This window comes from Capsaspora owczarzaki, assembly GCF_000151315.2.
Source record: "Capsaspora owczarzaki ATCC 30864 unplaced genomic scaffold supercont2.11, whole genome shotgun sequence".
Taxonomy (NCBI): domain Eukaryota; class Filasterea; order Ministeriida; family Capsasporidae; genus Capsaspora; species Capsaspora owczarzaki.
Genome location: NW_011887302.1, coordinates 760,822 through 785,080, shown reverse-complemented (window position 1 = coordinate 785,080; position 24,259 = coordinate 760,822). Strand labels below are relative to the sequence as shown.

The 24,259-nt window shown below is 53.5% G+C and overlaps 6 protein-coding genes across 6 annotated transcripts; 3 read left to right on the top strand and 3 right to left on the bottom strand.

The window, feature by feature from the left end:
* Window positions 1–1,187: 1,187 nt before the first annotated feature.
* Window positions 1,188–5,994, bottom strand: CAOG_06458 (hypothetical protein; the record flags this gene model as incomplete). The annotated part of the gene is made up of 12 exons (XM_004345157.1): window positions 1,188–1,664; window positions 1,800–2,495; window positions 2,709–2,881; window positions 2,975–3,115; window positions 3,318–3,398; window positions 3,514–3,721; window positions 3,824–3,969; window positions 4,079–4,127; window positions 4,233–4,436; window positions 4,521–4,635; window positions 4,768–4,935; window positions 5,168–5,994. The coding sequence occupies 12 exons, from the start codon at window positions 5,992–5,994 to the stop codon at window positions 1,188–1,190; spliced, it is 3,285 nt and encodes a 1,094-aa protein (XP_004345207.1).
* Window positions 5,995–7,031: 1,037 nt separating this feature from the next.
* On the top strand, window positions 7,032–11,675 carry CAOG_06457 (mini-chromosome maintenance deficient 9). Its single transcript, XM_004345156.2, has 6 exons — window positions 7,032–7,142; window positions 7,361–7,457; window positions 7,672–7,813; window positions 7,930–8,041; window positions 8,126–8,214; window positions 8,365–11,675. The coding sequence occupies exons 1-6, from the start codon at window positions 7,088–7,090 to the stop codon at window positions 11,617–11,619; spliced, it is 3,750 nt and encodes a 1,249-aa protein (XP_004345206.1). The 5' UTR covers window positions 7,032–7,087; the 3' UTR covers window positions 11,620–11,675.
* Window positions 11,670–14,348, bottom strand: CAOG_06456 (xylulose kinase). The gene is made up of 8 exons (XM_004345155.2): window positions 14,186–14,348; window positions 13,854–14,007; window positions 13,486–13,697; window positions 13,023–13,322; window positions 12,779–12,936; window positions 12,308–12,638; window positions 12,121–12,229; window positions 11,670–12,011 (listed from the first exon to the last, which is right to left on the bottom strand). The coding sequence occupies exons 1-8, from the start codon at window positions 14,332–14,334 to the stop codon at window positions 11,742–11,744; spliced, it is 1,683 nt and encodes a 560-aa protein (XP_004345205.2). The 5' UTR covers window positions 14,335–14,348; the 3' UTR covers window positions 11,670–11,741.
* A 291-nt stretch (window positions 14,349–14,639) lies between these two features.
* CAOG_06455 (hypothetical protein) lies at window positions 14,640–15,907 on the top strand (the record flags this gene model as incomplete). The annotated part of the gene is made up of 2 exons (XM_004345154.2): window positions 14,640–15,007; window positions 15,659–15,907. Exons 1-2 carry the CDS (start codon window positions 14,729–14,731, stop codon window positions 15,905–15,907), a joined length of 528 nt encoding a protein of 175 aa, XP_004345204.1. The 5' UTR covers window positions 14,640–14,728.
* Window positions 15,908–16,226: 319 nt separating this feature from the next.
* On the top strand, window positions 16,227–18,816 carry CAOG_06454 (amino-acid N-acetyltransferase). Its single transcript, XM_004345153.2, has 8 exons — window positions 16,227–16,425; window positions 16,579–16,623; window positions 17,074–17,268; window positions 17,358–17,456; window positions 17,558–17,665; window positions 17,773–17,928; window positions 18,020–18,151; window positions 18,267–18,816. Exons 1-8 carry the CDS (start codon window positions 16,288–16,290, stop codon window positions 18,654–18,656), a joined length of 1,263 nt encoding a protein of 420 aa, XP_004345203.1. The 5' UTR covers window positions 16,227–16,287; the 3' UTR covers window positions 18,657–18,816.
* On the bottom strand, window positions 18,752–24,248 carry CAOG_06453 (hypothetical protein). Its single transcript, XM_004345152.2, has 9 exons — window positions 24,069–24,248; window positions 23,389–23,548; window positions 23,111–23,261; window positions 22,485–23,016; window positions 19,495–22,408; window positions 19,368–19,398; window positions 19,133–19,282; window positions 19,011–19,047; window positions 18,752–18,917 (listed from the first exon to the last, which is right to left on the bottom strand). The coding sequence occupies exons 1-9, from the start codon at window positions 24,144–24,146 to the stop codon at window positions 18,867–18,869; spliced, it is 4,104 nt and encodes a 1,367-aa protein (XP_004345202.1). The 5' UTR covers window positions 24,147–24,248; the 3' UTR covers window positions 18,752–18,866.
* Between the last annotated feature and the right edge of the window lie 11 nt (window positions 24,249–24,259).

The following is a 24,259-nucleotide window of genomic DNA, read 5'->3' as shown; positions in this document are numbered from 1 at the left end:
AGTCTTGGGTATGTTCTCCATCCGCGCGAACTGGTAGACTTCGTGCGACATGGCATCCCAGATAGCGTCCGCGATCTCGCCCTCTGACAGACCCGACACCTCCGCATACTTGTCGAGGACCGTCTGGATCTCCAACACCGACAGCTTGTCCATGTTGCGAATCGCCTTCTTCGCATTGGGACGCTCGTTGGGGTCGCCGAAACGGAGCCGGAGCCGATCGCAGAGCTGGTGCGAGAGCCTCCACCACTTGTCGCTGCCAGAGGCGAACCAATCGGCGGCCGACCCAACCAAGGAGAGACAGGATCTCGTTCCATCTCTCCTCTGGAAAGTACGATCGGTAACGCTTCAAGTCCTTCTCGTATTGGGTCAGCTTTGCCGCCGTGCCGTCGTACGAGGATGCTAGCAGCTTGGGCGCCTTGGCGGGCTGCCAGTCGACTGCCTGCGGACGGGGTGCGGGCTGGTGGACCGCCGGGGGTGGGACCGACGATGACGAAGCCAGCTTTTGCGGCTCGACACCCGTTTCAGTTTTGATCTCGCCGCCTTGACCCTGGTGCGCTTTCGTCAGATCCTTCAGATCTTCATCCTGTTGAGGTGTCTCCTCATCGTTCTTGGAGTCTCCTTCCAGCTCAGAGTTCTCGAGCTCCAAAGCAGCGAGCTGCGCCTGAAGAAGCGCGATCTTCTCTTTTCTCGCCGCCGTCTGTTGCCTCGTGTGTGCCGCGGGGCCTGCGCTTGCCTCAGCGCTAGTCAAAGCGCTGGTTGGATCGGTTACAACAGACATCGGGTGACTGTAGTCAGAGTCTGCAATGTGTAAGACCTTGGTAGGGTTAGCCAGGCAATGTTGTTGTAAAGTGTTTTATTTCACTTTGCAGACTGAACTGCAATTCCAAATGCATGCAAACAAACAATACAAAGACATCAACGCCGAGTCTTCTTAGCAAAGAACGACCCAGTCGGGACCGCAGAGCCTGCGGGTCCTGACAGTCATTGCGCATTTTGTATCAGTCCCAACCTGTGGGATCCCAGAGTTTCACACATTGCCTTGCTAACCCCTCAAAGACTTCAAAAAAAAAAACCGCAAGTGAGGCATTCAAAGACACGGCCGTCTGCTGCAAAACAAAACATTGATAGCCGTGCAACTAACATTCTGGTAGAAAGCATGGTTATTGGGAAATACCAGCAAGCAATGTTCACATTTCAACATCCACAGCTTCGTCATCATCATCATCGAGTGCAACACCCGCGTGAGCATTGCCGTCGTCGTCGTCGTCGTCATCCGCAGCAGATATGACGACTTGACCAGAAAGGAACAAGTATGCAATTGTGGAAACTATGGAAGCGAGTCCGAATTGCCATGCGCGGGTCCGGAGCAGCCGCTTCTCATCGATCGCGCTCTGAGCCTCGCTCGTCGTCACAGCACCGTACGTTGAAATGTCTGATGCAAACAACGATGCGTACATTCGTTCGCAATACCGCACAAGAGGATTGTAGGATCGCGCGGTTTCAGCAAGCCGACTTGAGGGCAGCTTGGAGTTGAAAATCATGTGCAAATGTGCAAAAACAAGCGCGTCCACATAGCATGGATGGTCGCCCAGCAAGAATCGACCATCGCGGCCCAGTTGTTGCGAAATTGCCAACAATGCCTCGCGTGCATTTCGATATAGTCGCTGCATCACCGATTCACAACGTTCAGTCCAAAGTTTTGTTAAAAAAAAAAAAAAACACAAACAAAAAACAATAAAATCGGTCAGTCAGGGACACTTTGCGACCAACAACTGTGGACGTTGAGCACGGTTACTCACTTCTTCGTCAAAATGCAGTGAATGGGTGTGCGAGGCTACGTCGGAAGCAGCAACAGTGGATTGTGCAGGGCGAGATTGAAGAAGCGAAAATCGCGAGCTGCTCGAGGCGGATTGTCCAGAGGAAGCTGCAGAGCTGGAGCCGGTCAGAGCGCCAATGAGGCTCCGCAACGAGCTCGTGGCCGTATCACCATCAGGCTCGGGATATTTGAGAACCAATCGATCCAATACCGTTTGCCGACGTTGTCTCGGCACGAGATAATTCAGCGGGAATGGCGAATGATCAGCAAACCAGCGGCGTGTATGCGTGGTGTAGTTGACAGGATGGCACCACTGCTCATACTCGACGGCATCGTGGAGTGCGTCTTGTACAAGTGAAGCGAACGCTCTGGCTTTTGCTGAAATGAGATGGGCATTGGTGGCAGAGTTTGGTGAAAACAAGATCGTATCGGGATCGCGCGCTCCGTACAGTCCACGGAGATTGTCAAGAACAGGCTCCAAGCCAGAAACGACCTGGACGTCCTCGGCATGGAAGGACGGCGTTGCGTCTGGCTCAACTGGCGGGGGCACCACCAATGCTGGTAATGCGCCCGTCGGGGCAAAGTACGGATTGTTGCATACATTGATGCTCAGAACAGGTGCAGAGTGCAACAGAGCAGCTGACGTTGGTGGTCTCACAAACTTGGTATATGTGACAGCCTGCCGCACAAAATTCAATCAGCATTCAAACCAATTGCGAACCAACAAAACAAATGTCAGAGATCGTCGAAATGACAAAAAAAAAAAAAAAATCCAAGTAGTAGAATTTCACAACTGCTCTTCAAGAGTAATGAGAAGCGGTGAAGCTCAAACTCAAACTCAAACTCAAACTCAAAAAAAAAAAAAAAAAAAAAAAAAAAAAAAAAGTTCCACCAACGTGTAATGCTTCGCGTCAAACAGCCGAGCGCAGAACATCGAACACAACGCGGTGGGTCGCTGCACGGGCAAATCAAAGCGCAATCCGACATCAGTGACACAATCGCAGATGCGCGGCTCGGGCGCAGCGTTCGCACTCGCAGCAGCGGTCGCACAAAGACGCGAGATCGCTGAAACCAGAACGCTCGCGCAGTGAGCTCCCTCGCGTTGATCCCGCGACACACACACAAGACTGACAGCACAGCAAGCAAGATTCACAACACAAGCATTATGGGCAACGGCGGCGACACGCACCGCGAGGCAGTCAACGTCCATTGAGAGCAGATTGGAAGCTGCATTGCCGCCGACAATGCAGAGCTCAATCGGCTTCATTTTGCGATCAAAGATCAAAAGCGACACGAGGACTGATCAGAGATGGATGAGAATAAGAGAGAGAGAGAGAGAGAGAGAGAGAGAGAGAGAGAGAGAGAGAGAGAGAGAGAGAGAGAGAGAGAGAGAGAGAGAGAGAGAGAGAGATCATCATAATAAAAAAAAGCGTCATATTAATGATACAAATACAGATGGGCGAAACGGAGAATCGAAATCAATCGAGCTCAATCACATCACTTTGACGGTTGTTCGGCATTGCATCCACGTCCAAGCCTTGATCACTGCTGACACGAGGCCGTTTAGCAGATGGGTCGTCATCTAAAACACCCCGTTCCCCAAGAACAACCAAGCGCAGCACAAAGTTCAGTGTTTGCATGCTCTACGCGAGAGAGGGAGAGCGATAGAGAGAGAGGCTCGAAAGCGGCTGCCATACCTTCATCTTCCAAAGGCCGAGCGTCTTTCATGAACGAGTACGATCCGCTTGGGAAAACGGTCAAGCGGGTGCTGAGGGGTGCATTGGTCACTCGCTCTTTCAAAATGGTATTCAGTTGATCATCTATCCTCAAGTGACGGTAGGCCGTTGGCTGCGAGCAAATGGGACAAATCCAGGTTCGTTGCCGACTGCATACGGAAATGTAGGTCTGTCAAGAGCGAGAGAGAGAGAGAGAGACAGAGATTGATCAGCATCACAAATGATCATGGTACTTTTGGCATCCGCCTGCACCCGAAACACAGCACGATACCTCTAACTCAAAGCACTGGACATGTTTGCACGAAACACCGCGAGCAGGTAGACGGAGCACAGCCAATGTGAGCGGGCACGTCAAGGAGACTTGGAGTGAGGACGGAACGTCAATCTCATCATCCGTCTTGCTCAGAAGAGACACGGCTGTTTTCAAAGCAAAACACGAAAAACGTCGAATTGTTCATGAGCACCAATTACAAGATGCACATGTGCGGAACAGCAGGCCAAGCACCCAATACAATGTCCTAGTTACCTAGTTCAATACCGGCGACGCGAGGTCGTTTTTCGACCTTCTCGACAAGCTGAGGGAGAGTTTAAGAGCACGAAGGCGGAGGGCGGAACGCAGGTGAGTAACACAGGACTCTCTCTTCTGCAGCGCAGGTGCGTCAATGCACAAAAACACAAACCTTGGCTAAAGGCAGCGGTTCGAGAATCTCGAGCAAAAAGTACGTGTCACGTTCGTAAAAGTACAGGTGGTACTCGCCGAAAGGAAGAAACAGCAACGAATTGGCGGCTCCCGGATTGGTGTAGCGAGAGATGTCCGCTGAGCGAGGCAGCATCACCCGATTTTTGTGCTCGTAGTTTTTTGGCACGTGTATCCGTTTGCCGGACTGTAAGAAAGGGGAAAAAAAGCAATTGAGGTTGTGACCTGTCAATGCCGACAGGAAGCGACAGCGAACGACAATGATACTTACATTGGACAAATCCACCCGCTGACGGTTGATGAAGAATTGATGCATGGCAAGGAATTGCAAATCAGATCTTTGTGTGCGTGAAAAGAGGCGCGCATGAATCACCAGCTTTCCTGATCTGTTGGACGGGGAGGGAGTTGAGGGGGGGGGGGAAAGAAAGGTGAGTATCGAGTGCATGCGACAGTTGAACGCGCAACGATCAAAACCAAAAACAAAAAACACCAAAACCAAAGAAAACACCATTACGTACAGAATATCGGCGCGAAATTCGGCAGGAACAGTGAAATGCGACTGAATTTGTGCAGGACCAGTTTCGACGTACAAGGGCAGTGCCATCAGCAAATGCACCGGCCGAAAGCAGGGGTCACGGGCTTTGCTTAGCAGCCCGCCTTCCGTTGTGAAATCGGTCAAGTAAGCGCTGCGGTTTCGACCATCAACCAAACGAAAGCAAACACACACAGACACGCACCAGACCACCAAAAATCAACCTGCAGTCAGAAAATCAAGAGCATCATCGACAGAGCCAAAACAAACAAACAAACAAACAAACAAAAAAAAAAACCAAACAAACAAACAAACAAACAAAAAAAAAAACCCCAAACAAACAAACAAAAAAAAAAAAAAAACCCTCCCAAAAATGACCTCCTTACTTGTTCACGACTTTAGAGTGCTCACTGGCATGTGTGTCCATGGCCATGACACGAGGACAGTCTTTCGAAATGGTGTTTGGTTGTACCGATGGGGTTTCAAATGGAGGATACGGCTCATTGGACAGCGCGACAAAAATTTGCGTGTTGCAATACGTGAGAATTCGTTTCGGTGCTTGTTGAGTTTGCTGTGGTGGTTGGGCTGCTTGCGGGTGCGCGTGTGGAGTGATTGGAAAGGTGAACATGTGCTGCGAAGCGCCAGAATGACCAGGCGCTGCTGCGGTTGATGCTGCCGTCGTTCCGGCGGAGGGCGCTCCTGGATGGCTGGTTTGAGGTCGGATTGCAAACTCTGAAAAATCTATGGCTAGAGCCTGCACCTTGGGACACACCTTCTGCATCTCAGGGGAGAGAGTGAGCAGGGCTTTGTCGACCGCTGCAGTTAATCTTGCCGCGTCGCCCCGACCGACAAAGCCGCCAAAGCTATCAATGGCAGATGTGTAGACGGCGGCTATTTGCTTTGCGTGCGGCAGCGTAATGCAGCAAGAGATCGCAAGAAACAAATCTCGCTTGCTGAGCTGAGTGCTGGCTGCGAGGGGCACGAACTTGCGCAACGTGCGGGAAACACTCATAGCTTCCTGCTTGACGTATCGACTGAATGTAACATCATCGTGCGCTTCACCAATAATCATGTCGATCAAGGGCTTGCTGTGACCGAGCGCCACGTCGGGTGATGCGCATATCGTCACGATTATCTTGCCAAACATGTTTGGAGAGATGGGGAATGCTGGCGATGGTCGCACCTGCCGGATGGCCGCGCAATGGTCACACATTCGCTTTCTGTCGAACAAATAAGCACGATGCAAGCAGAAATCCAATCAGTAACAGGAGCAAAAAGCAGTAGCCGCAGAGTACATGTATGGTAGAGATGGATGCAAGTCTGAGCGAGTGAGCACACTCCAGCCAAGCTCGCAGCCGACTCCATTTCGCGCTCTTTCCCCCCCCCCGCCCACTCTCAGTCCCCACCCCGCTTACATCGCGTACATCATCACACTCTGCCCCACACGCTAATCATTCCTGGCATGTGACTCGTGCTCCGAGTTGCTCGTTCGGGAGATGCTGTGTTTCCCGCCATTCAGGCGCTGAAACAAGCGCGCACATGAGCCGCCCCATGCAAGAGCGCCTTGCTGATCCAGAGTCGTCCCACCACCGCCTCAAAGTCCCGTCGGCGCTTGTTGCACACAAAGCAACACTGCACGCGCATTGGCTACACGAGCGATGGGCGCAGTGCGTTTGACACCGTGAGCCAGCTCAACAGACAAAAAAAAAAAAAAAAAAAAAACCCAGGCAAAAAGCATCAGATTGCTTGTCACAGACAGCATTGAGCGCGTGGATCGGGAGCGGCGAAATCGAGGGCGAGTTGCTCACAGAAACAGCGAGGCGGCGATGATGGAGCGGCTCCCCACCCCCCACCACCACAACGTCGCAGCCGCGTTCTGCCCTGTTCTGTTCTGTTGGTTTGCTTTTTTTTTTTTTTTTTTTTTTTTTTTTTTCCGTGTTTTGAGGTTTTGCGACTCACCAGCAAACACAATGGCGAAAAATAGATGACTGAGACAGACAAGCATAGTATTAGCATTCATGTACAGAACAGGACAGGACGTGCATGGGTGTACAGTATTGCATGCAAACACAAAGTTTCGCCGTTCGTTTTCTGCTTCAACTCGAATTCCTCCCGCCCTCTCTCGCCTCCCCCTCCCTTCTGAATCTAGGTATACATCCAACCATTATTGTCCTCAAAACATGGCATTGGTCGTTGCTCAGATTTGCAATGCAAACCCAGCGAGTTCACTTTTTTTTTTTTTCGGCTGGTCGTGCATTGACGAACCGCTTCTCCGTTCGCGCCTTCCGCAGCGAGACGCGCCCAGCATGCCGATGCACTGCCCCTACAACATTGGCGACTACACGGACAGCCAGTTCCTTGGTGAGCTCACCGGCGTTGGTCTGTGTGAAAGCAGCTGTGTGTGTGTGGGGTGGGACTTGGTTTCGTTGTTTCAGTTTCAAGCATTGGCGCGCTTTTTTTTTCGCTTTTGGCGCCAAGCTCACCAGCCAACGAGCCCAAGGCACCTCCCCTGCGATGCGCATTCGTCGTCGCTCACTTTGTTGTACACACTCACGCACTTTTGTTCAATGACTCAACAGAGGCGTTTGTGCAGTTCTGCGCCACGTACCATGCTGCCGATGTGGAGAGCATTCTGCTCGCACCCAATGCCGACCAGCACTACAGCGTGTCAATCAAGTGAGTCGCACGCCACCAGAACATCCGATTCTGGGGGCATAGAATAAGAAAACCCCAACTCGAACAACTCGAGAGGATGGGAGGTTGCTGGTCACAGTAATTTCTCAGTTTTTTTTTGCTGAGTTTTTGCGCTCAGAACGCGATTCCGTGTTTCCGAGAAGCTTTGAACGCAACTCTAGAGCTTACTCGTTTGTTTTTGTTCTGTGAAACTTAGTGTCTTGGATATCATCGACTCCAACCACCAGACTGGAACGTTGCTGCTGGCCTTTCCGCTCACCCTCTTGCCGATTTTTGACAACGCCATCCGACAATGCGAGGCTCTCATGCTTGAACGCTCAGAAGGGTGCTCCGAAATGGTGAGGACCAACGGTTGATTGTCACATGTGCTTGAAAATGGACCCTCTGGAGTTTTTTGGTTGGTTGATGGACAGTGAGTTTTGTTCACACGGTGGCTGGCCTTGTCTCCCAACAGATTTACAAGAATAACGTCCATGCACGTTTGTCCAATCTTCCGATTTGCGCCGAAGTGACTCGCGCACAGCTGCCACGGTCGACAGACATTGGACAGTTTTTGTCCATTTCAGGTAAACAAACGTCGGTCAGAACTGCTGCTACCACTCTTGCTGCACTCGCGCAATGCTAACGGTGATCATTGCCCAAAACTCTAGGCACCGTGACACGAACAGGCGGTGTTCGCATGCTGGAGTTTGAGCGCGAGTTTTCCTGCGAGAAATGTAAAGGAACCTTCCGAGTGCAGGTACGCCAGCTTTCTCAATGCACTGTTGTGTTTGAGCATTTCGTGTTCCTCGTTCTTTAAAAGTCTGCAAACCGCAACCGCCAACTAATCATCTCCGCCCCCCCCCCCAAACGTTTTCTTTGTGACACCGATCTTGTTTGTTGTGCGCAGGCCGAGTTTGAACAATTTCACTCCATCCCACGCCCCTCGCGCTGCCCGCACCTGGACGAGAAAGGCATGCCCTGCAAGTCGACCAAGTTTCGCGAAGCAGAAACGGCCCTCACTATGAACAGCTCCCAGTTTTGTCGCGATCACCAAGAAATCAAAATTCAAGAGCAGGTGCAGCGGCTGGCCATTGGCACGATTCCTCGCTCCATGACATGCATTCTAGAAAACGATCTAGTGGACGCTTGCAAGGCAGGCGACGATGTCACCATCACGGGCATTGTATTGACACGATGGCGACCAGTGTCTGGGGCTTCTTCGTCGGTGGCGACAGCTGCCGCCGCCATTGCCACGGGCACCGAAAGCGCTGCAGTGTTGGCAGGTACCACTGGCGCACACATCACAGTCCCTCAAGCAGGGGCAAGCAGCAATGCTGCTTCCTTGATGACTGCGAGCGCTACAACGGCTGCTGGGGCTGCGGCGAACGACAACCGCTGCGACTTGGAGATGGTCTTGTACGCCAATCACATTCGCGTGAACAATGAGCAACGGTCGCGCGTGGTTGTCACGGACGAGCTGCGTGCCAGCTTTGTGGACTATTGGAGCGCATACGCAGACAAGCCCCTCGCCGGTCGAAACCGCTTGCTGCGCGCATTCTGCCCTCAAGTTTTTGGCATGTATCTCGTCAAGCTCGCCGTCAGCATGGTGCTCATCGGCGGCGTCCAGCACACGGACAAGTCAGGATTGAAAATTCGTGGAGAATCGCACATGCTGCTCGTGGGCGATCCAGGCACTGGCAAATCACAATTCCTCAAGTACGCTGCCAAGGTCATTCCGCGATCCGTGGTGACGACGGGCATCGGTACGACGAGCGCCGGCTTGACCGTCACTGCCGTCAAAGACTCTGGCGAGTGGCAGTTGGAGGCCGGCGCGTTGGTGCTTGCTGACGGCGGACTCTGCTGCATTGACGAGTTTGCCAGCATTCGCGAGCACGACCGCGCCACCATTCACGAGGCCATGGAACAGCAGACCATCAGCGTGGCAAAGGCTGGCCTGGTGTGCAAGCTCAACACACGCACCACCATCCTTGCAGCGACCAATCCAAAGGGCAAATACGACGAGCGGGAGGACGTGTTTGTGAACATTGCGATCGCCAGTCCGCTTCTCAGTCGCTTTGACGTGATTCTTGTGCTCATCGACAAGGTGAACGAAGAGTGGGACCGAGTGCTGTCGACCTTCATTCTCGAGCAGCGTCAGAAAGGCCTTGCTGGCAGTCTCAACGAAGCCGCTGCCGCAATGATGAACAACGACAGGCCCGCGAGCGAGTCGCAGCACGACCATGCAGACATGTCTCAGCAACCACTGAGCGGCAACAACCAGCACCGTCTGGACGGTGCTCGCAATAACATGAACAACCCCAACAATCTGCATGGCGGGCCAGCGCCCTTCACCTGGTCGCTCGACCGTATCCAGGCTTACTTTTCGCTCGTGAAAACCACCAAACATCCGCACTTGAGCGAGGCCGCGGAGCTTGTGCTGAGTCGGTACTATCAGATGCAACGTGCTGCAGACAATCGCAACGCAGCGCGCACCACCATTCGTCTGCTCGAAAGTCTTGTGCGCTTGGCTCAGGCACATGCCCGATTGATGTTTCGGGACGAAACTACGCTGCAGGATGCCATTGTCGCGGTTGTGGTGATTGAATCCTCGTTGCAAGGTGCGGCGCTGCTTGGCATGGCCGACGCGTTGCACGAAGCATTTCCTGACGACCCAGATGAAAATTACCTCTTCCAGCGCACCATTGTCCTCCAGCGCCTGAGCCTGGTTGGACTCGAGTCAGTGGAGACCCGAGGCGGGCCAGGTGACGGGGCAGGCGCGATGGCTGCCGATGCACCCAGCGCGTCGCAGCAGCGAGGAACCCAAGCTCTGGGTTTATCGTCGCAGTTTGGGCACTTGCTCATTCCCTCTCGACAAGCATCTGCCGCTGGCACAGCAACACGCGCCCAGCCGCCCAGCAGCAGCGACGAGGACGACAACATGGACGATGTCCCGGACAGCCAGCTTTCGTTGATCGGGCGCCAACAGCGCCGCCAGGCTCGTGGTGGGACGCAGTCAGCACCCTCGGCAAGTTCTGCAGGAGCCGCTGCTGCTGCTGCTGCTGCTGGGAAATGGTCGTCCTTCTTGCGCGAGCCTGTGCCAAGTACCACAGCGCACGACCAGCCTGGCATTACTGGCTCAGCCTTGAACGTTGCGTTTGGCGCTGATTCTGCTCGCAATCGTGCCACACTCGTGCAAGAGCTGATTGTGGACGACGAAGGGAATATGGTTTTGGCAGATACCACCCTGCCAGAACAGAGCCATCGTTCTGCAATCGCCAAGAACGACCGAAACAGCTCAACGCACGCACATAGTTCAGCTGTTGCCGCAATGCCAAGCAAAAGGCGACGCGAGCCCGCTAACTCTGTTGGTTTGGAAGATGATGATCATGATGATGATGATGATGATGTTGATGATCGTCCTGGCGAGCAGCGGCATGAAGCTGCAGCGCCTTCCCGACGAGAATCTGCCTCTCACAAGAAACGCCGGAAGAGGCAAGCATCCAGCTCGATGGATGAGCACGACGACGATGAGAATGATAATAGCAACAACAGTCCTCGCAGGCGGTCAGCTGGACGTCGTTCCAAACAGCGACACGGCCATCGATCGTCCAGGAGGCGAACGGCCTCGGGTGACGACGCAGCGCCAGAGATGCGGCCAGCTACCGACTTGCTGGCGGCTAACAGCGATTCGGACGCCGATTTTGGCAAGATGGCTGGCGTAGGGCTGCCTCCAGACGAGATGCCTGGCACACAAAATTCGCTTGTATCAATGCTGTCCGTGGGCGGAACTCCGTCTGCCGCTGCTCCTCCGCCAGCTGCGCTTGTACCAGCTGCGCTTGTGCCAGCCAAGTCGGTGGCGACTCCAGGTTCCCAGACTGATTCTTCACCAATTTCCTCGTCCGTGCAAGCGGCTCTTGCGCGCTTTCGCTTTGTTCCTCGACCTGCTGCTGACGCTCCTCTCCCTCCCCGTCCTGCAACGATCTCTACAGCTCATTCGGCCCCAGTTGCCGCTGCACCCGCTGTGGCGGCGCCTACCATTCCAACGCTGCAGGAATTTATCGCTTTCAAGAACGCGCAACCCGAGCCTGTTGCCCCTGCTGCTTTACAAATGATGGATACGAGTGACGATACGGACGCTCTTGAAGTTGATCTTCACATGTAAGAGAAAGGCCGCCCTGCGATCAATTGTAAAAGTTTGAATCGTAAAAGAAAATCCCAATGTATTCCAGTGTGTACAATAAACCGTTTGGCATTGTTTGCATACATCGGCTCTCAATGATCCGTTCAAGCGTCTCGCTTTGTTCGAGCCACGAGCAGACTTTCTACGTTGGCGTAGGCTTGCAGGAGCTGATTGTACACAGCAGTGGCAGCCGGATCAGGAACAGCAACAAGCTTGGGTGGCTCGGCTTGGGCGGTAGCCTGCTCAAACGAGCGGGCATCGTGCAGCGAGCCATGCTTGCGCCATGAATGCACAGCTCGGAATGCACACCCAAGCGCAGCCGAGTTGGCTTGCTCCAAGCGGTAGACCCGTGCGCCAAAAACGTTCGCAAGGATCTAACCAACAAATGCAACATTGAACATTCAACCCGTGAGTACAATGAAAACAGAAATTGGACCCGCGGGGGCGGGGGGGGGGGAATTGTGTTTGTGGACATGTGCCCACCTGCAAAATGGCACCATTGTTGGAAGCGCCGCCGGTTGCAAGGATGCGTCTGGCTGAGGAAGTATTGTACCCAAGACGCTCGGCATGCAAGCGCTTTGCCAGGAATTGTCTGTGCGTGTTGTCGAGAGATGAGATACGACAGAAAACAGATGCCATTTTGAACAAGACCGGCGTGCATCCCATTTACCCTTCGATCAAGGAACGAATCTCTTGTTCCGGCGACAGAGCTGCAACTTCGTTGCCGTCTGCACCAAGCCGCAGCTCTCCGCGGGCGCTGGGTGTAATTTCTGTCTGGTCGAAGTAGGCAGCTACGATGCCATTGTTCCCAACTGGAGTGCTGGCAAGAGCGGCATCGAATGCAGCCCATTTTTGCGTCTGGGTCTGCTCGCTGTTGAGGTGGAGCGCGCGATCGCGGACTCGCTCGCGAGCCAAGGAGCCGTTCTTGTAGCAGAGCAATGCCATGTAGGACTGGGTGTCGACCGGGTTGCAAAAGACATGTCCGTCCAAAGTGGTACGTTCTGAATTTCAATTGCACGATGAGCTCCTTTTGTCGCGTGTCCGCGCCACTCCCCCCCCCAACACACACACTTCCAACAGCTGACCCACGAGTGATTGTAAAGACAAGCGCCACTACTCCTTCCGTTTTGCCAGCAATTACCTTGTTGAAGCGACTGAGTGTCCTTGAGCCACAGGAAGAGCGTGTCCGAAGTGCCGAGACTAACCGTCATATCGCCTTCACCGATTCGCATGCCAGCGAGCGACGCAGGATTGTCACCAGTAAAGGCGCCAACGACGCAGTCCTCGGCAAACCCATATCTGTTGCAAAAGCACGCACATGTGTTGAGCGTGCAAGAATGAAAATGTCTTCGAGCCCCTCAACGCAGCACCCAAAAGCAACATACCTCGAGACAAAGTATCGAGAGATGGTTCCGACAAGCGTATCGGAAGGTACGGGAGCACCAAGCTTGACGGACAGGTCTGAGACCTGAGTGGCTTGAAGCAGCCGAGCTTCCCAATTGCGAGTCTGCAGATTGAGCAAATTCATCCCAGACCCATCCGACTCGTCGATCGGGGCGTAGCCGCCAATGAGCAGACTTGCAACAAAGCTGCTCACAAGCGAAATGCGCTCGCAAGCTGCCATTTGGTCGGGTTTGGTGCGTTGCAATTTCGCAATCTGGGCGCCAGTGAATCTTTCGTACGCACTGCGATGCACCGCGATGCACCGCGCACCACCACCCCCCCCCAAAAAAAAACCAAAGGAAATCATCGAGGATTAGCATGCACTTGTTTCAAGCGATAGATCGACAAACTATTGCAACGAAAGCAGAGGCGAAATTCGGGCGAAATTGCCAAGCGAGTTCTTACCGCGATCCTGAAATGGCGGCAAGCTTCTCGGGTCCACCAACAGCCTGCTCGAGAACAGCACACTCGGCAGCAGTACTTGAATCCATCCAGATCGGCGAGTCTTGCACGGCAAAGGACTGCGACAGAATGTCCCTGAGTTCGCGATTGCTGGAGGACTCGAGACCAGCGAGGGTAGACTCTGCACCCTTGGCCCAGTAAACACTGCCGTGTTGCTAAACGGCGATACAGTATCCCATACGCCAAGCAAAGTTCCAAGTATCCAAGTTCCAACCAGCGGTGAGTTCATCTCTATGGCAGATCATCACCATTCATTCTCGCTCCTCGGTCTCGGTCTGGGTTCAGGTCGCTGCTGGGCTGCGCCGCCTCACCTGCCCCGTGCCTGAGATGCACTTGACTCGATGGAATGGGAACGCCTGGCTGCGCATGCTGGCGAGCAGGGCGTCGAGCGCAGCAACCCACATCAGCGTCGGCACTGTGACTACGTCCGCCTCGGTCGCGCTGACCTGCACGCCGTCCTTGATCCTGCACACGCATTGTCAAAGGCATTCGCAACAAGATTGCAGAGACCAAGATGAGAGAAGCACTTTTGTTCGAAGCACAGCAAGTAATAATAACGCGTGTAGAGTTCCAATTTTGAACTCCAACTCCAAATTTGACAGCCCAATCGGTAAAAATCTGAGAGACGTTTCAACGAACTCACTTGAACTCGGCTGCAAAGTGGGCATCGAAGGGAATCGCAAACTCGTGCGTCACAGTCAGGTCTGCGTCCACAGCAATGGCTTTGAGCTGCTGCGTCGACAGGTCGATGCCCAGAAACAGCGGCTGAGTGCTGGAAGCGGACAATGTCATTTTTCTGAACAAATGAATCAAGACTGGCCATGCACTCCTTCCCAACCTGCATTCCAAGCTTATAGTGCCATTGAGGATGAGCTCAAGAGTAGGCGTGTTCATTGGATGACGATGAGCTTTCAAACTCGAAATGACCAAGTTGACACATTCATCAGTCTTCTCTCCCCAGCCGCGTTTTTTTGTTGTTTTTTTGTCGTTTTCAGAGCAGAATTCAAGGGTCGTCGTGCGTACTGTCAAGTCTGAATTCTATCCTCAGATTTCAACCTACACACACCCCAAAACAACACCCTATTGGGAGGAAATTTTTTTAGCCAACACCAACAACCAGCAACAACACTGTTCTTCTTCCTTCCGCTCCTCTCGCGCCACTCATCCACCCCTCATCGAACAAACCATGCCGCTGTGCTGCGAAAATGACGCTCAAAACTTTGGAATTGTGCACGGCTCGTGGGCCAAGCAAGACCAAGAGACGCTGCAGCTTTTGCTCGAAGACGTGCTGCTCAGAAATATGGAAGCGTCGCCCGAGCTGAGCAGCGCGTTCGGCCACGACCTGTTGGGCAGCACTGCCGGGCAGCTTTTCTTGTACAACTGCCTGTCTTCGTCCATGTGCTGCACAAGGCGCAGCGACGACACGAGCAGTCCTGACCCACCACATCACGCCAGGTCGGAGTTGGTAGGACCCGCGACGGATGCCAATCCCTTCTTCCCCGATTCTCAGAACCTGTCCTCCTCCGCTTCTTCCTCCTCCTCCGCCACCTCCTCTTCCTCCTCTCGTCCACGACACCAATGCAAACTGTTCAATCTCACCAAAGTCGGGAGCGAAGAATCATCTTCCGACGCTGCGGCCAGCGGGCATGACAACAAAAAGCTGCGACAATACCTCGGCGTGGTGGGGCAAGCACAGCTGTTGCAGCGTCTCAGTGCGGTGGTCAACCAGCGGGACTTTTGCGACAACACGAGGCTACACTGGTCGTGCTTTCGAGGACATACCAAATGCGTCGACCTGCTCCTCAAATTCGGGGCCAACAAGTACATGCGCGACAAGAGCGATCGGCTGCCGCTGCACGACGCGGCATCGCATGGATTTGCGGCGTGTGTTCGCCTTCTGCTTTGCTCTGGCTCTGTGCACCACCATCGGGACCACATCAACCATCCTCACCACTGGAGAGCCGCCCATGAGCCTTCCATTTCGAGAAGGCTGTCGTCGGGATGGATTTTGGACAAAGCCGAAGCATCCACCAGCAAATCCTCACCGTACCGCTCGAGTAGTACCAAACAGGGCAGCAAATCCCCATCAGTGGGTGCCTTATCAGCAGCCGAGCAGAAGTCGAGTGGAACGGACATGTCGGATTCGCCGCAAACAAAGTGCACCGGCGCGCCGCTTCAGAGCGATGGTCACACGTGCAATCTAGACCCCAGCTGCACTGAGCACGAGTACGTAAATGCTCGCGACTGCGATGGGCTAACACCGCTCCACGGTGCTGCGGCCAGCGGAAGTTGGGAAACGGTGTTGTTGTTGTTGCTCCACGGTGCCGATCCGGATGCTCAAACTGTGCCAGGAAACTACACTTGAAACAATGTTTTGCAATGAAACTTGTCTCCTTTTTCAAAAGTAATGCTGCTTGCTGTGTACTGGAACGAAGAAAAAAAAAAAAAAAAGCCCCTGCATCATTGAAAAATGGATGCAGCGTTGTTGAAATTTTGCCCGACGTCTTTTCTGTAACAGATCGCTCAAGCAACGACACACACACACATATACATATATATATATATACATACACACACGAGCCTCGTTATACACGGTCGATCTCATCCTCGCATCTGGAGCGCCAATTGGACATTTTTCGCATAGAATTGAACGCGAATCCAGATTTGGTGGCTCAGTCTGACATTGTTGAATCTCTCTCTCTGTCTCTCGACTTTTCCATTTCCTCTTTCCACACCCGTTTCTGAATGGCAACTACATCTCTTCGTATTGCGCGTGGCTTCCTCGCGTCTGGCGTGACGTGCGGCATCAAGAAGCGCGGCGGCCTCGACTTTGCGATGGTTGCTTCGGAGGTTCCCTGCACTGCTGCCGGCGTGTACACCAAGGTAACCCCTTGTGTTGAGTATGTTTGTGTGTATGTGATTGCTTGATGGATCAACCTTCGAGCACTGTGTCGAACTGGAGCTCTCCCTTATGGTCGTTGTCTGATGCTCATCCTTATCTCTCGCTCTCGCTCTCGCTCTTTGATTGCATGACAGAACAAGTTCCGCGCTGCCCCGCTCACCGTGTCCAAGGAGCTCATCGTAAGGCACTGCGTTTGTTTGCGTCATCCATCGCGCTGTCTGTTGCTGAAGCGATCGATGCACGGCTGGACGCTGCTGCACCAACCGATCCCATCAAGCGAGAAGAAAAAAAAAAAAAACCGGTTGAGCAGCACACACATGCGCAAAGCATTGAGCCAACGCGCTTTTACACGATCGCTGTTGCAAATGCACTGCTGCATCGCTTGAACCCATTGATTTCCATGGATGGATCGATCCAAGCCGGAGGGGAAAGATGGGCGGGCGAGCGGCGGCTGCTGCAGTGACTTGGAGAGAAGGCCAAAGCAGAGTTCAGCCAAACCAAAGAAAAAAAAAAAAAGATCGAAAATGCTCAGACTTTTGCATTGAAAACCCACCTATTCGTGCTGTTTAACAAGACTTACAATTGACTTTGTCTGTCTTGGGATTCTGCACAAAAATTGCAATCATCAGGATGCCAACCCAGGCAACATCCAGGCCGTCATGATCAACAGCGGTTGCGCGAACGCCTGCACCGGCGAGAAGGGTCTGGCGACTGCTCGCGAGTCCTCTGCATTGGCCAGCGAGACTCTGCGCTCTGCCAATCCCAACATTACTGGCAAGGTTTTGGTCATGTCGACGGGCGTCATTGGCCAGCATCTCGACATGGTAAGCGCCTGATTCGAGTCACCACCACAAACGGCGGTTTCTTGTGGTCTGACAATTTTTGTGTTTGTGGCGTTTGGGGAATCTGGTAGGAGAAAATCGCCAAGGGAATCCAGCTCTCGTCCAAGTCCCTCAAGACTGAGCAAGGCTGGCAAGACGCCTCGCAAGCAATCATGACCACCGACACCAAGGTTTGTATTTTGTCCGGGGTTTTTGAAATTTGCGTGTTGTTGTTGCATTTCCCCCTTGCTTGTGCTCATTCTTCTGATGGACTTTCTGTCGTTTTACACAGCCCAAGCTGGTCTCGCGGCAAATTATGCTGCAAGGTCACGGCCCAATTACCATCACTGGCATCGCCAAGGGCGCTGGCATGATCCATCCCAACATGGCCACCATGTTGGTCAGTGTCTCACTCGTGTTCTTTTGGTCTGGGCTGTGCTGGTAGGGGTGTCTGATGGTTCTCACAAATGGGGGATTTCCGTTTTTTTTTTCTTTTGCTACTTGCAGGGCGTTCTCGCCACTGACGCCGCAGTTGGCCAAAAGGCTCTGCAGAGCGCTCTTTCGTACGCGTGCGACCGCTCTTTCAACTGCGTGACTGTCGACGGCGACACCAGCACCAATGATTCAGTTTTCCTTTTGGCCAACGGCCAGAGCAAGCTTCCTGTAAGATGTTTTGCGATAAAACTATCACGTTTGTAGATGCTGTGTTCTGATATGACCTTCTTCTTCCAATTTCGAACGGAAAACCAAAAAGGTGATTGAAGATACGACGTCGCCCAACTACATTGCCTTCCGTGATGGACTCACCGCCACTGCTGCCGAGCTCTCCAAGCTGCTTGTCCGCGACGGCGAGGGTGCCACCAAGCTTGCCGAAATTACCGTCACGGTACAGTTCGAGTTTGTTTGTGTTTTTTTTTTTTTTTTTTTTTTGCCTTACCGCCAGCTGTCGACATGCCTGGAACTGACCAATGTTCTTCTCTTTTGTGTTGGACGGTACTCAGGGTGCCAACTCCTACTCTGATGCCCACACTATCGCTTCGAGCATTGCCACCTCGTCTTTGGTCAAGACGGCATTGTACGGTCAAGATGCCAACTGGGGCCGAATTTTGTGCGCGGCAGGATACAGCGGCATCTCGTTCGACCCCTCCAAGGTCAATCTGTTCATGGGTTGCCTTGATGCAAACGGCAACCGCCCCCTTCCCGAGCAGCAGCTGGTCAAGGATGGTGCCCCGTTCGACGTCAACGAGGACACTGCCCTCGCGATTCTCAAGCACACCGACATTACTTGCCGCCTTGAGCTCAACATTCCCGGCGGCAAAGAGCAAGCCACGTACTGGACTTGCGATTTCTCGTACGACTACGTCAAGGTCAACGCCAGCTACCGTTCGTAAACTGAAGAGTTGTGGCGGCGTGTTCTCGATGCCATTCAAAGACTGGCTGCCTCGAGCTCCACCGTTGTTGTTTTTTTTTCTTTCTTTTAACGAACAATGAATACAAAAAGTCAAAAGAGAAAGAAATGTACCGCTTGGCACAGTGTACATGAATGATAGAAACATGAAATCGAATAATTACAAACACAAGGCACGAAGCATCTCGCTCGCTCACATAGCTTCGATATCAACTTCGTACGCCGTTTTCTTGGGATCGGGCTTCTGGAAGCAGATTCGTAACACGAGCGAGTTTGTAAAGTGAGTCGACAATTTGATACCATGCACAAAAACTCCAACGCGCAACAGTTTGCTTACAGGCCGAATGGCAAGCACGCGAGCGGCGTAAAGCTCCCTGGAAAATGAAATTGCAGTCATCAGATGTCAGCCACATGCCAGCTACCAAACATGGCACAAATACACAAAGAAAAATACCGCACTTTTTCGATGTGTCTTGGAGTCTGAGCTCCCTGCAACACTCTTGCGACACAAAGTAATCTCGCACAAAGACGCCGTCGGAGAGATGCAAGACACACCACTTGCTTTTGTCAGCATTGGGGAAGCAAACAACTGCGCTTCCCGGGCTGAAACTATCAAGCACGAACAGAAAGACTTGTTAGTATTCCCAAAGTGTCTCGCCTCCGCCTTGTCCAAAACAAAAGCGTTCAAACTTACTTTTGCACCGCAATCACGTCTGCCCCACGAGCTACGAATGTGGTCGAGACAAAGGTGACATTCAAGGGGGTGAGCTTAAACACAGGCAAACGACTTTCTCCAAGCAACGCATTTCGCTCCGCTTTACCGAAGGATTCCGATTCCTTCTCCATCATCTGGTTCAAATGCTGGAAAATGGAATCAGTCTTGACCGAAAGCACGGCGAGATTCAATTTTTGCAGAATCCCGCTCCATGCAGCCACGTTCCGGAAAACTTCTTCCACGGGTGCCGAAGCAGAGCAGGTCGGGAGAGCGACATTCAAGCCAGTGGAGGGAATTTCAGCAGGAGAGTGTTGCAGGACGCTACGTGCCACAAGCTGAATGTGCGTGAATGCTGGCTCGAGCGCGCGCACCATGCTTGCGAGATTCGCCAAGTCGTCGGGCTGCAAATTCTTCCCTTGCACGAGGTGGCGCAATTGCGAAATGAGCTCGCGGTCCTTATCGAGCAGCGTCTTGTCTGTGACGAGGGCAGACTGCATGCGAATGATGCAGGCTTCCAGGTCTCCAAGCGTGGTTTGCAGCGCCTCAGGAAGCTGCTTGACGGCACTTGCCTCGAGAACCCGAGCAGAGGGTGCAGCATCGCCACCGGCTTCGCGATCGGCATGCGCAAGCGCAAACAACTGCTCCAAGGCCTGTGAAAGCGCCTGGACGCGCTGGTCTGCCTTGGTTTTCGCGGCGACCATCTCCATAGCGGTTGCCTGCTGCGCTTGCTGCAACTCCACAATTTGGGATTGCAGCTTTTGGGCCTTCTCGCCACTGGCTTTTCGTTCGTCTGCAAACGCAAGCGCTGCGGCCTCTTGCACGCGTGCGGCAGCTTGGAGTCCAGCCAGCTCTTCTTGCGCACGAACGAGTCGTTGGTTCAAGTCCTCGCGATCTTGGGCCAGCAGTTTAGCAGTGTCCGATTGCGCATCAAGCTGCCGAGTGGCGTCGGCAAGCTGTTGCTGCAGCAGAGCATTCTCATCCGCTTTTGCGGCCAACGTACTCTTCAGCTGCTCGAGCTCGGATGTGGCAGCGTCGCGAGCCTGCTGCGCTGTGGTGTTGTCGCGCCACACTTGCTCATACCGCGAGGTAAGCTCGACATGAGCAACCTGAAGCGCGCTATATTGATCCGCTTGCGTATCGAGACTAGACTTGAGGTTGGCCACTTCGGCATTCAGGCTGCCGAGGACCGTACGCCCTCGCGCAGCAATCGCTTCGTGCTCAGCTCGCACTTGAGCTAACGCAGCCTCATGCGCAGCACCGAGGCTGGCAAGCGCTGCACTATGCTCTAAGGCAGCATTGGTTGCCGTTTGGGTCTGTGCCGCCAGCTCCTGCTGCGCTTGATGCCGATCAGCCGTCGCACTGTCCAGCTGCTTTCGTAGATTTTCGAGTTCCTGGCGCAGCGTCTGACAATCGGACTGCGTCGACAAGAGAGTGGACTGGGTCGTCTCCAGCACCTGCTGAAGCTCGGCTTTCTGCTGGCTCTGCTCTTGGAGGTCGGCAAGCATCCGATCGTTGTTCTCCCGATGGGCATCCGCAGCCTTCGCCATCTGCTCACGCAAGCTCGTTTCGGTGGCACCGGCGACGGCAATCTGAGCGCGCAAATCCGCCTCTGTGGCTGCATCGACGCTCAGCTGCCGGCGAACCTCCTGCTCGGTTTTGGCAGCAACGGCCAACTGTGAGCGCAGCTCGGACTCCAACGTCGCTGCGGCCATGAGCTGGGCGCGCACGTCCTTTTCAGTCGTGGCCGCCGTGTCAAGCTGGGCTTTCAAGTCGGACTCGTTCGACATGAAGGTTGCCAGTTGGACGCGCAGGCCCGTTTCCACCGAAATGGCGGCAGCCAGCTGCGCCCTCAAGCCCGTTTCCAACGCCGATGCGCTTTGCAACTGCGAGCGCAGCTCGGATTCGGCCACGATGGACGCTGATCCACTGCTCGGCGCCGCGCCACCACCACCAACCGCGCCAAGACGACGAATTTCAGCGAGGAAGAGGGTAAACTGACGCACTTGCCCTTCAAGCTCTTGAATTCGTCCATTGGCTTCATTCGTGTTCAAGCCATTCGCAGAGTCCAGGACCTCAATTTTCGATCCGGTTTCAATTCGCTTGATGGCCGTGTCGATGGCGGCAATCAGGCCGTCATACCGGTCGACAAGCGCATCCAAATCTTTGAGGATGACTGTTTCAACGAGACTTCGTACATACAACGATGACTTGGAGCGAGGGGACGACGGTATGCCCGACGCGAGAGTATCAGCCCACCCCACGAAGAAGGTGCGGAGCTGATCAAACTCGGCTTTGCCCAACGCGGGTAGCTCAAGTTGGTTGGTGTCACGAAGCATCTCGGCAAAGGGCAAGTTTGGATCAAACCCTTTGATTGGCATCAAAAGCAGATTCATCGAATCGGACGACTGTTTGCCGCGCAGCTGCAGCGTCGATCGAGCGGTTGCGGCGCCGCTGCTGCTAGCCAAGTCGCGGGTCGCAGCCAAACCAGTGTTGCTGCGCTCTAGCTCGCCAGAGGAGCTCCCCGAAGAGGAGGAGCCCAGGGCTCCATCAAGGACAATGGACGCGTCCGCGTCGCTGACGCCTTTGGCAATGGCGCGCCGAACCTTGTCGAGAAGCTCCCGTGTGCCACTACGAGCCTGTGTGTACAGCTCGGCAACCGCTCGACGGAAGCAAATTTCAAGCAACTTCTGGCCAAAGGGCACTGGAATGAGAAAAGTGCCTCGAATAATGGCAAAGTTGAGCGATTTCTTGTCCCGCGCATCCGGGAAGAACTTGAGCATCGTGTCGATTTTCGTTCGAATGTCCATTATGGTGTTGGCGCGCTGCAAAGAGTCCCAAGTGCCCGGAAGTTGGTCCAACAGCAGGTTCTTGAGGGCCGAGTAAGCCGACAGCAAGTGCTCCAAGTAGCCCATCATTTGTCGCAGGTGCTCTTTGTTGTTGTCATGAACCACAACCGACACGTTCGGGTCTGTTAACGGTTGGCTCCCGTGGTCTCGTCGAATCACGGCAATTAACGATCGCTGGATAATGGGGAGAGATCAAAGCAATGAAATCAATGAGTGTGATGATCCTCACCTCCCCGAAGTGCGTACTTACCAATTGGTCAAATAAGCTTTCTAGCTCTTCTTCTGTCATCAATTTGGAGAGGTGCGATGACAGCGGTGCAGGCGGGGTCCCCAGCAACGTGTTGCACTCGCGCCACCAGGCCATCATTTTCTGGACTTCTGCATCGAATGTGCCCTGAGAGTTCCGGCAGGTGGCGTAGACTTGGTTGATTCGCTCCATGTCGACATAGTCGATCAACGTGCGAGCCTGCTGCGCGGATTGCCGGAGCTGCAAGGAATTCGAGGGCGAGGCGTCAATGCTGGGAATCATCGTTGAAGGGATGGAGATGCTTTCCAGCAGCCGCACGACGTCGGGGAGCGCATCAAGCAGCTTTTGGTGACGGTCTCGCTGACTGTTATACCCATCTTCAAACTGGACAATGCTCGGCTGCAGTTTCTTGAGCTGCAATCCAATGTACTGCCACACGGCCTCCAAGCCGCTCTGGTGCGAGCGAACGTCTTCGCCCAGCCGCAAAAACACTGATCGCAGCTGATCACACGCGTTGAAGAGGATGCTGGCCAGACTGCGGCGAGCAACCACAGCAGAAGCAAAGTTAGCGAAGGGTTCTCCAGTTAATTCAGGCAACCACATTGCACTCAAACCCCCCCCCCTCTTACCGTTGCTGACCCAGAATCCGATCCGAGATTTCGCCAAACGTCGACGGAGGGGCGAGCTGCGCAGCAGCATCAACAGCATCCTGGGCCTCCTGGATGGACGAATTGACCGCCGGAAAAGTAGGCGGCGGAAAGGCAGTGCCATTTTCAGTGCCTGTTACGTTATGGTTGTTCACGTCCGCACCAAAGCGACAAAGCCAATCAGAATCAGAGATGTGAGTGAATAGATCAACGTGAACCAAAATCTTCAACGTAAGCTTCTCAGCATGCAACCCTCATACCGAGTCTGATGAGGTAGATTGGGTGACGCTCAGAGCCGTGGATGCTCAGACTCAAGATTGTCTCCTTGGAGCTGAGCACGCGAGGTCTGTCGCCCGACGCCAAGAGCAGCTGCTGGTTGACCGGAATCCGCGTATATTCAAACACTGCCTCCATCAGTGTCTAGCAGACAAAAAACAAAGCAAAACTGAATGTGAGTCTTTCCCCATTGCAGAACCTGCATCCTCATCAACAAACCAAGTGTTTTGTTATTTCTTAGTTTCTTAGTTTTCATATTTTCACTATTTTTCAGCTATTTTTTATTATTTTTATTTTGTATTCTTGTTCTCAGCTGCTCGATGACCAGGCTCTCGTTCTCTCCCCTTCCGCTTAACTCTTTTGCCCCCACTTGCCCTCCAATACAGCCCACACACTGAACAAACCTCCCTCCCCTTTTACTCGTGTTGCACGGCCGTGGATGTGAACCCCCCGCCCCACCGCTTGCCCGCCCGACTGCTTGAGCACAGCCAAGACGCAGTCAAACCCAAAGCTGTTCACGGCTCCCGAAGCTTTGTGGTGACTGGTGACCGTTGTCCAGCACGAGACCACCACGCCTTGGCAGCACAACCAACCACGCCAAACAGGTCTCTCTCGCTTTCTATCTCTGTTGAGGTTGAGGTTGAGGTTGAATGGGGAGTACTACCTTGACCGTGGCGGATTGGATGTCGAGGTCGAACGCGAACGGCGTCGCGCACTCAATGAAAAAGACGTGCACCGACATCGGTGTGATTTTTTGGCGTTGTGCTTGTTGCCCTTGTGGTTGAGTGAGTGGAGTGTTGAGTGAGTCTTTGTAGGGACGACGACGAGATTGAATATGCAAAAAGAGAGAGAAAG

Bases quoted from the DNA above. Each gene is read 5' to 3' on its own strand.
- CAOG_06456 (XM_004345155.2), bottom strand. From the start codon at position 14,334: ATGACATTGTCCGCTTCCAGCACTCAGCCGCTGTTTCTGGGCATCGAC. The intron at 14,008-14,185 runs GTGAGTTCGTTG...ATGCGTGTGCAG, and splicing joins CACTTTGCAGCCGAGTTCAA to GATCAAGGACGGCGTGCAGG. The intron at 13,323-13,485 runs GTAAGAACTCGC...GGTGCATCGCAG, and splicing joins GCCGCCATTTCAGGATCGCG to TGCGTACGAAAGATTCACTG.
- CAOG_06457 (XM_004345156.2), top strand. From the start codon at position 7,088: ATGCCGATGCACTGCCCCTACAACATTGGCGACTACACGGACAGCCAG. The intron at 7,458-7,671 runs GTGAGTCGCACG...TGTGAAACTTAG, and splicing joins CACTACAGCGTGTCAATCAA to TGTCTTGGATATCATCGACT. The intron at 8,042-8,125 runs GTAAACAAACGT...CCAAAACTCTAG, and splicing joins ACAGTTTTTGTCCATTTCAG to GCACCGTGACACGAACAGGC.
- CAOG_06454 (XM_004345153.2), top strand. From the start codon at position 16,288: ATGGCAACTACATCTCTTCGTATTGCGCGTGGCTTCCTCGCGTCTGGC. The intron at 16,624-17,073 runs GTAAGGCACTGC...TGCAATCATCAG, and splicing joins CCGTGTCCAAGGAGCTCATC to GATGCCAACCCAGGCAACAT. The intron at 17,457-17,557 runs GTTTGTATTTTG...CGTTTTACACAG, and splicing joins TCATGACCACCGACACCAAG to CCCAAGCTGGTCTCGCGGCA.
- CAOG_06453 (XM_004345152.2), bottom strand. From the start codon at position 24,146: ATGTCGGTGCACGTCTTTTTCATTGAGTGCGCGACGCCGTTCGCGTTC. The intron at 19,399-19,494 runs GTAAAGCGGAGC...CCACATTCGTAG, and splicing joins GAAGGAATCGGAATCCTTCG to CTCGTGGGGCAGACGTGATT. The intron at 19,048-19,132 runs GTGCGGTATTTT...TTCATTTTCCAG, and splicing joins CTCCAAGACACATCGAAAAA to GGAGCTTTACGCCGCTCGCG.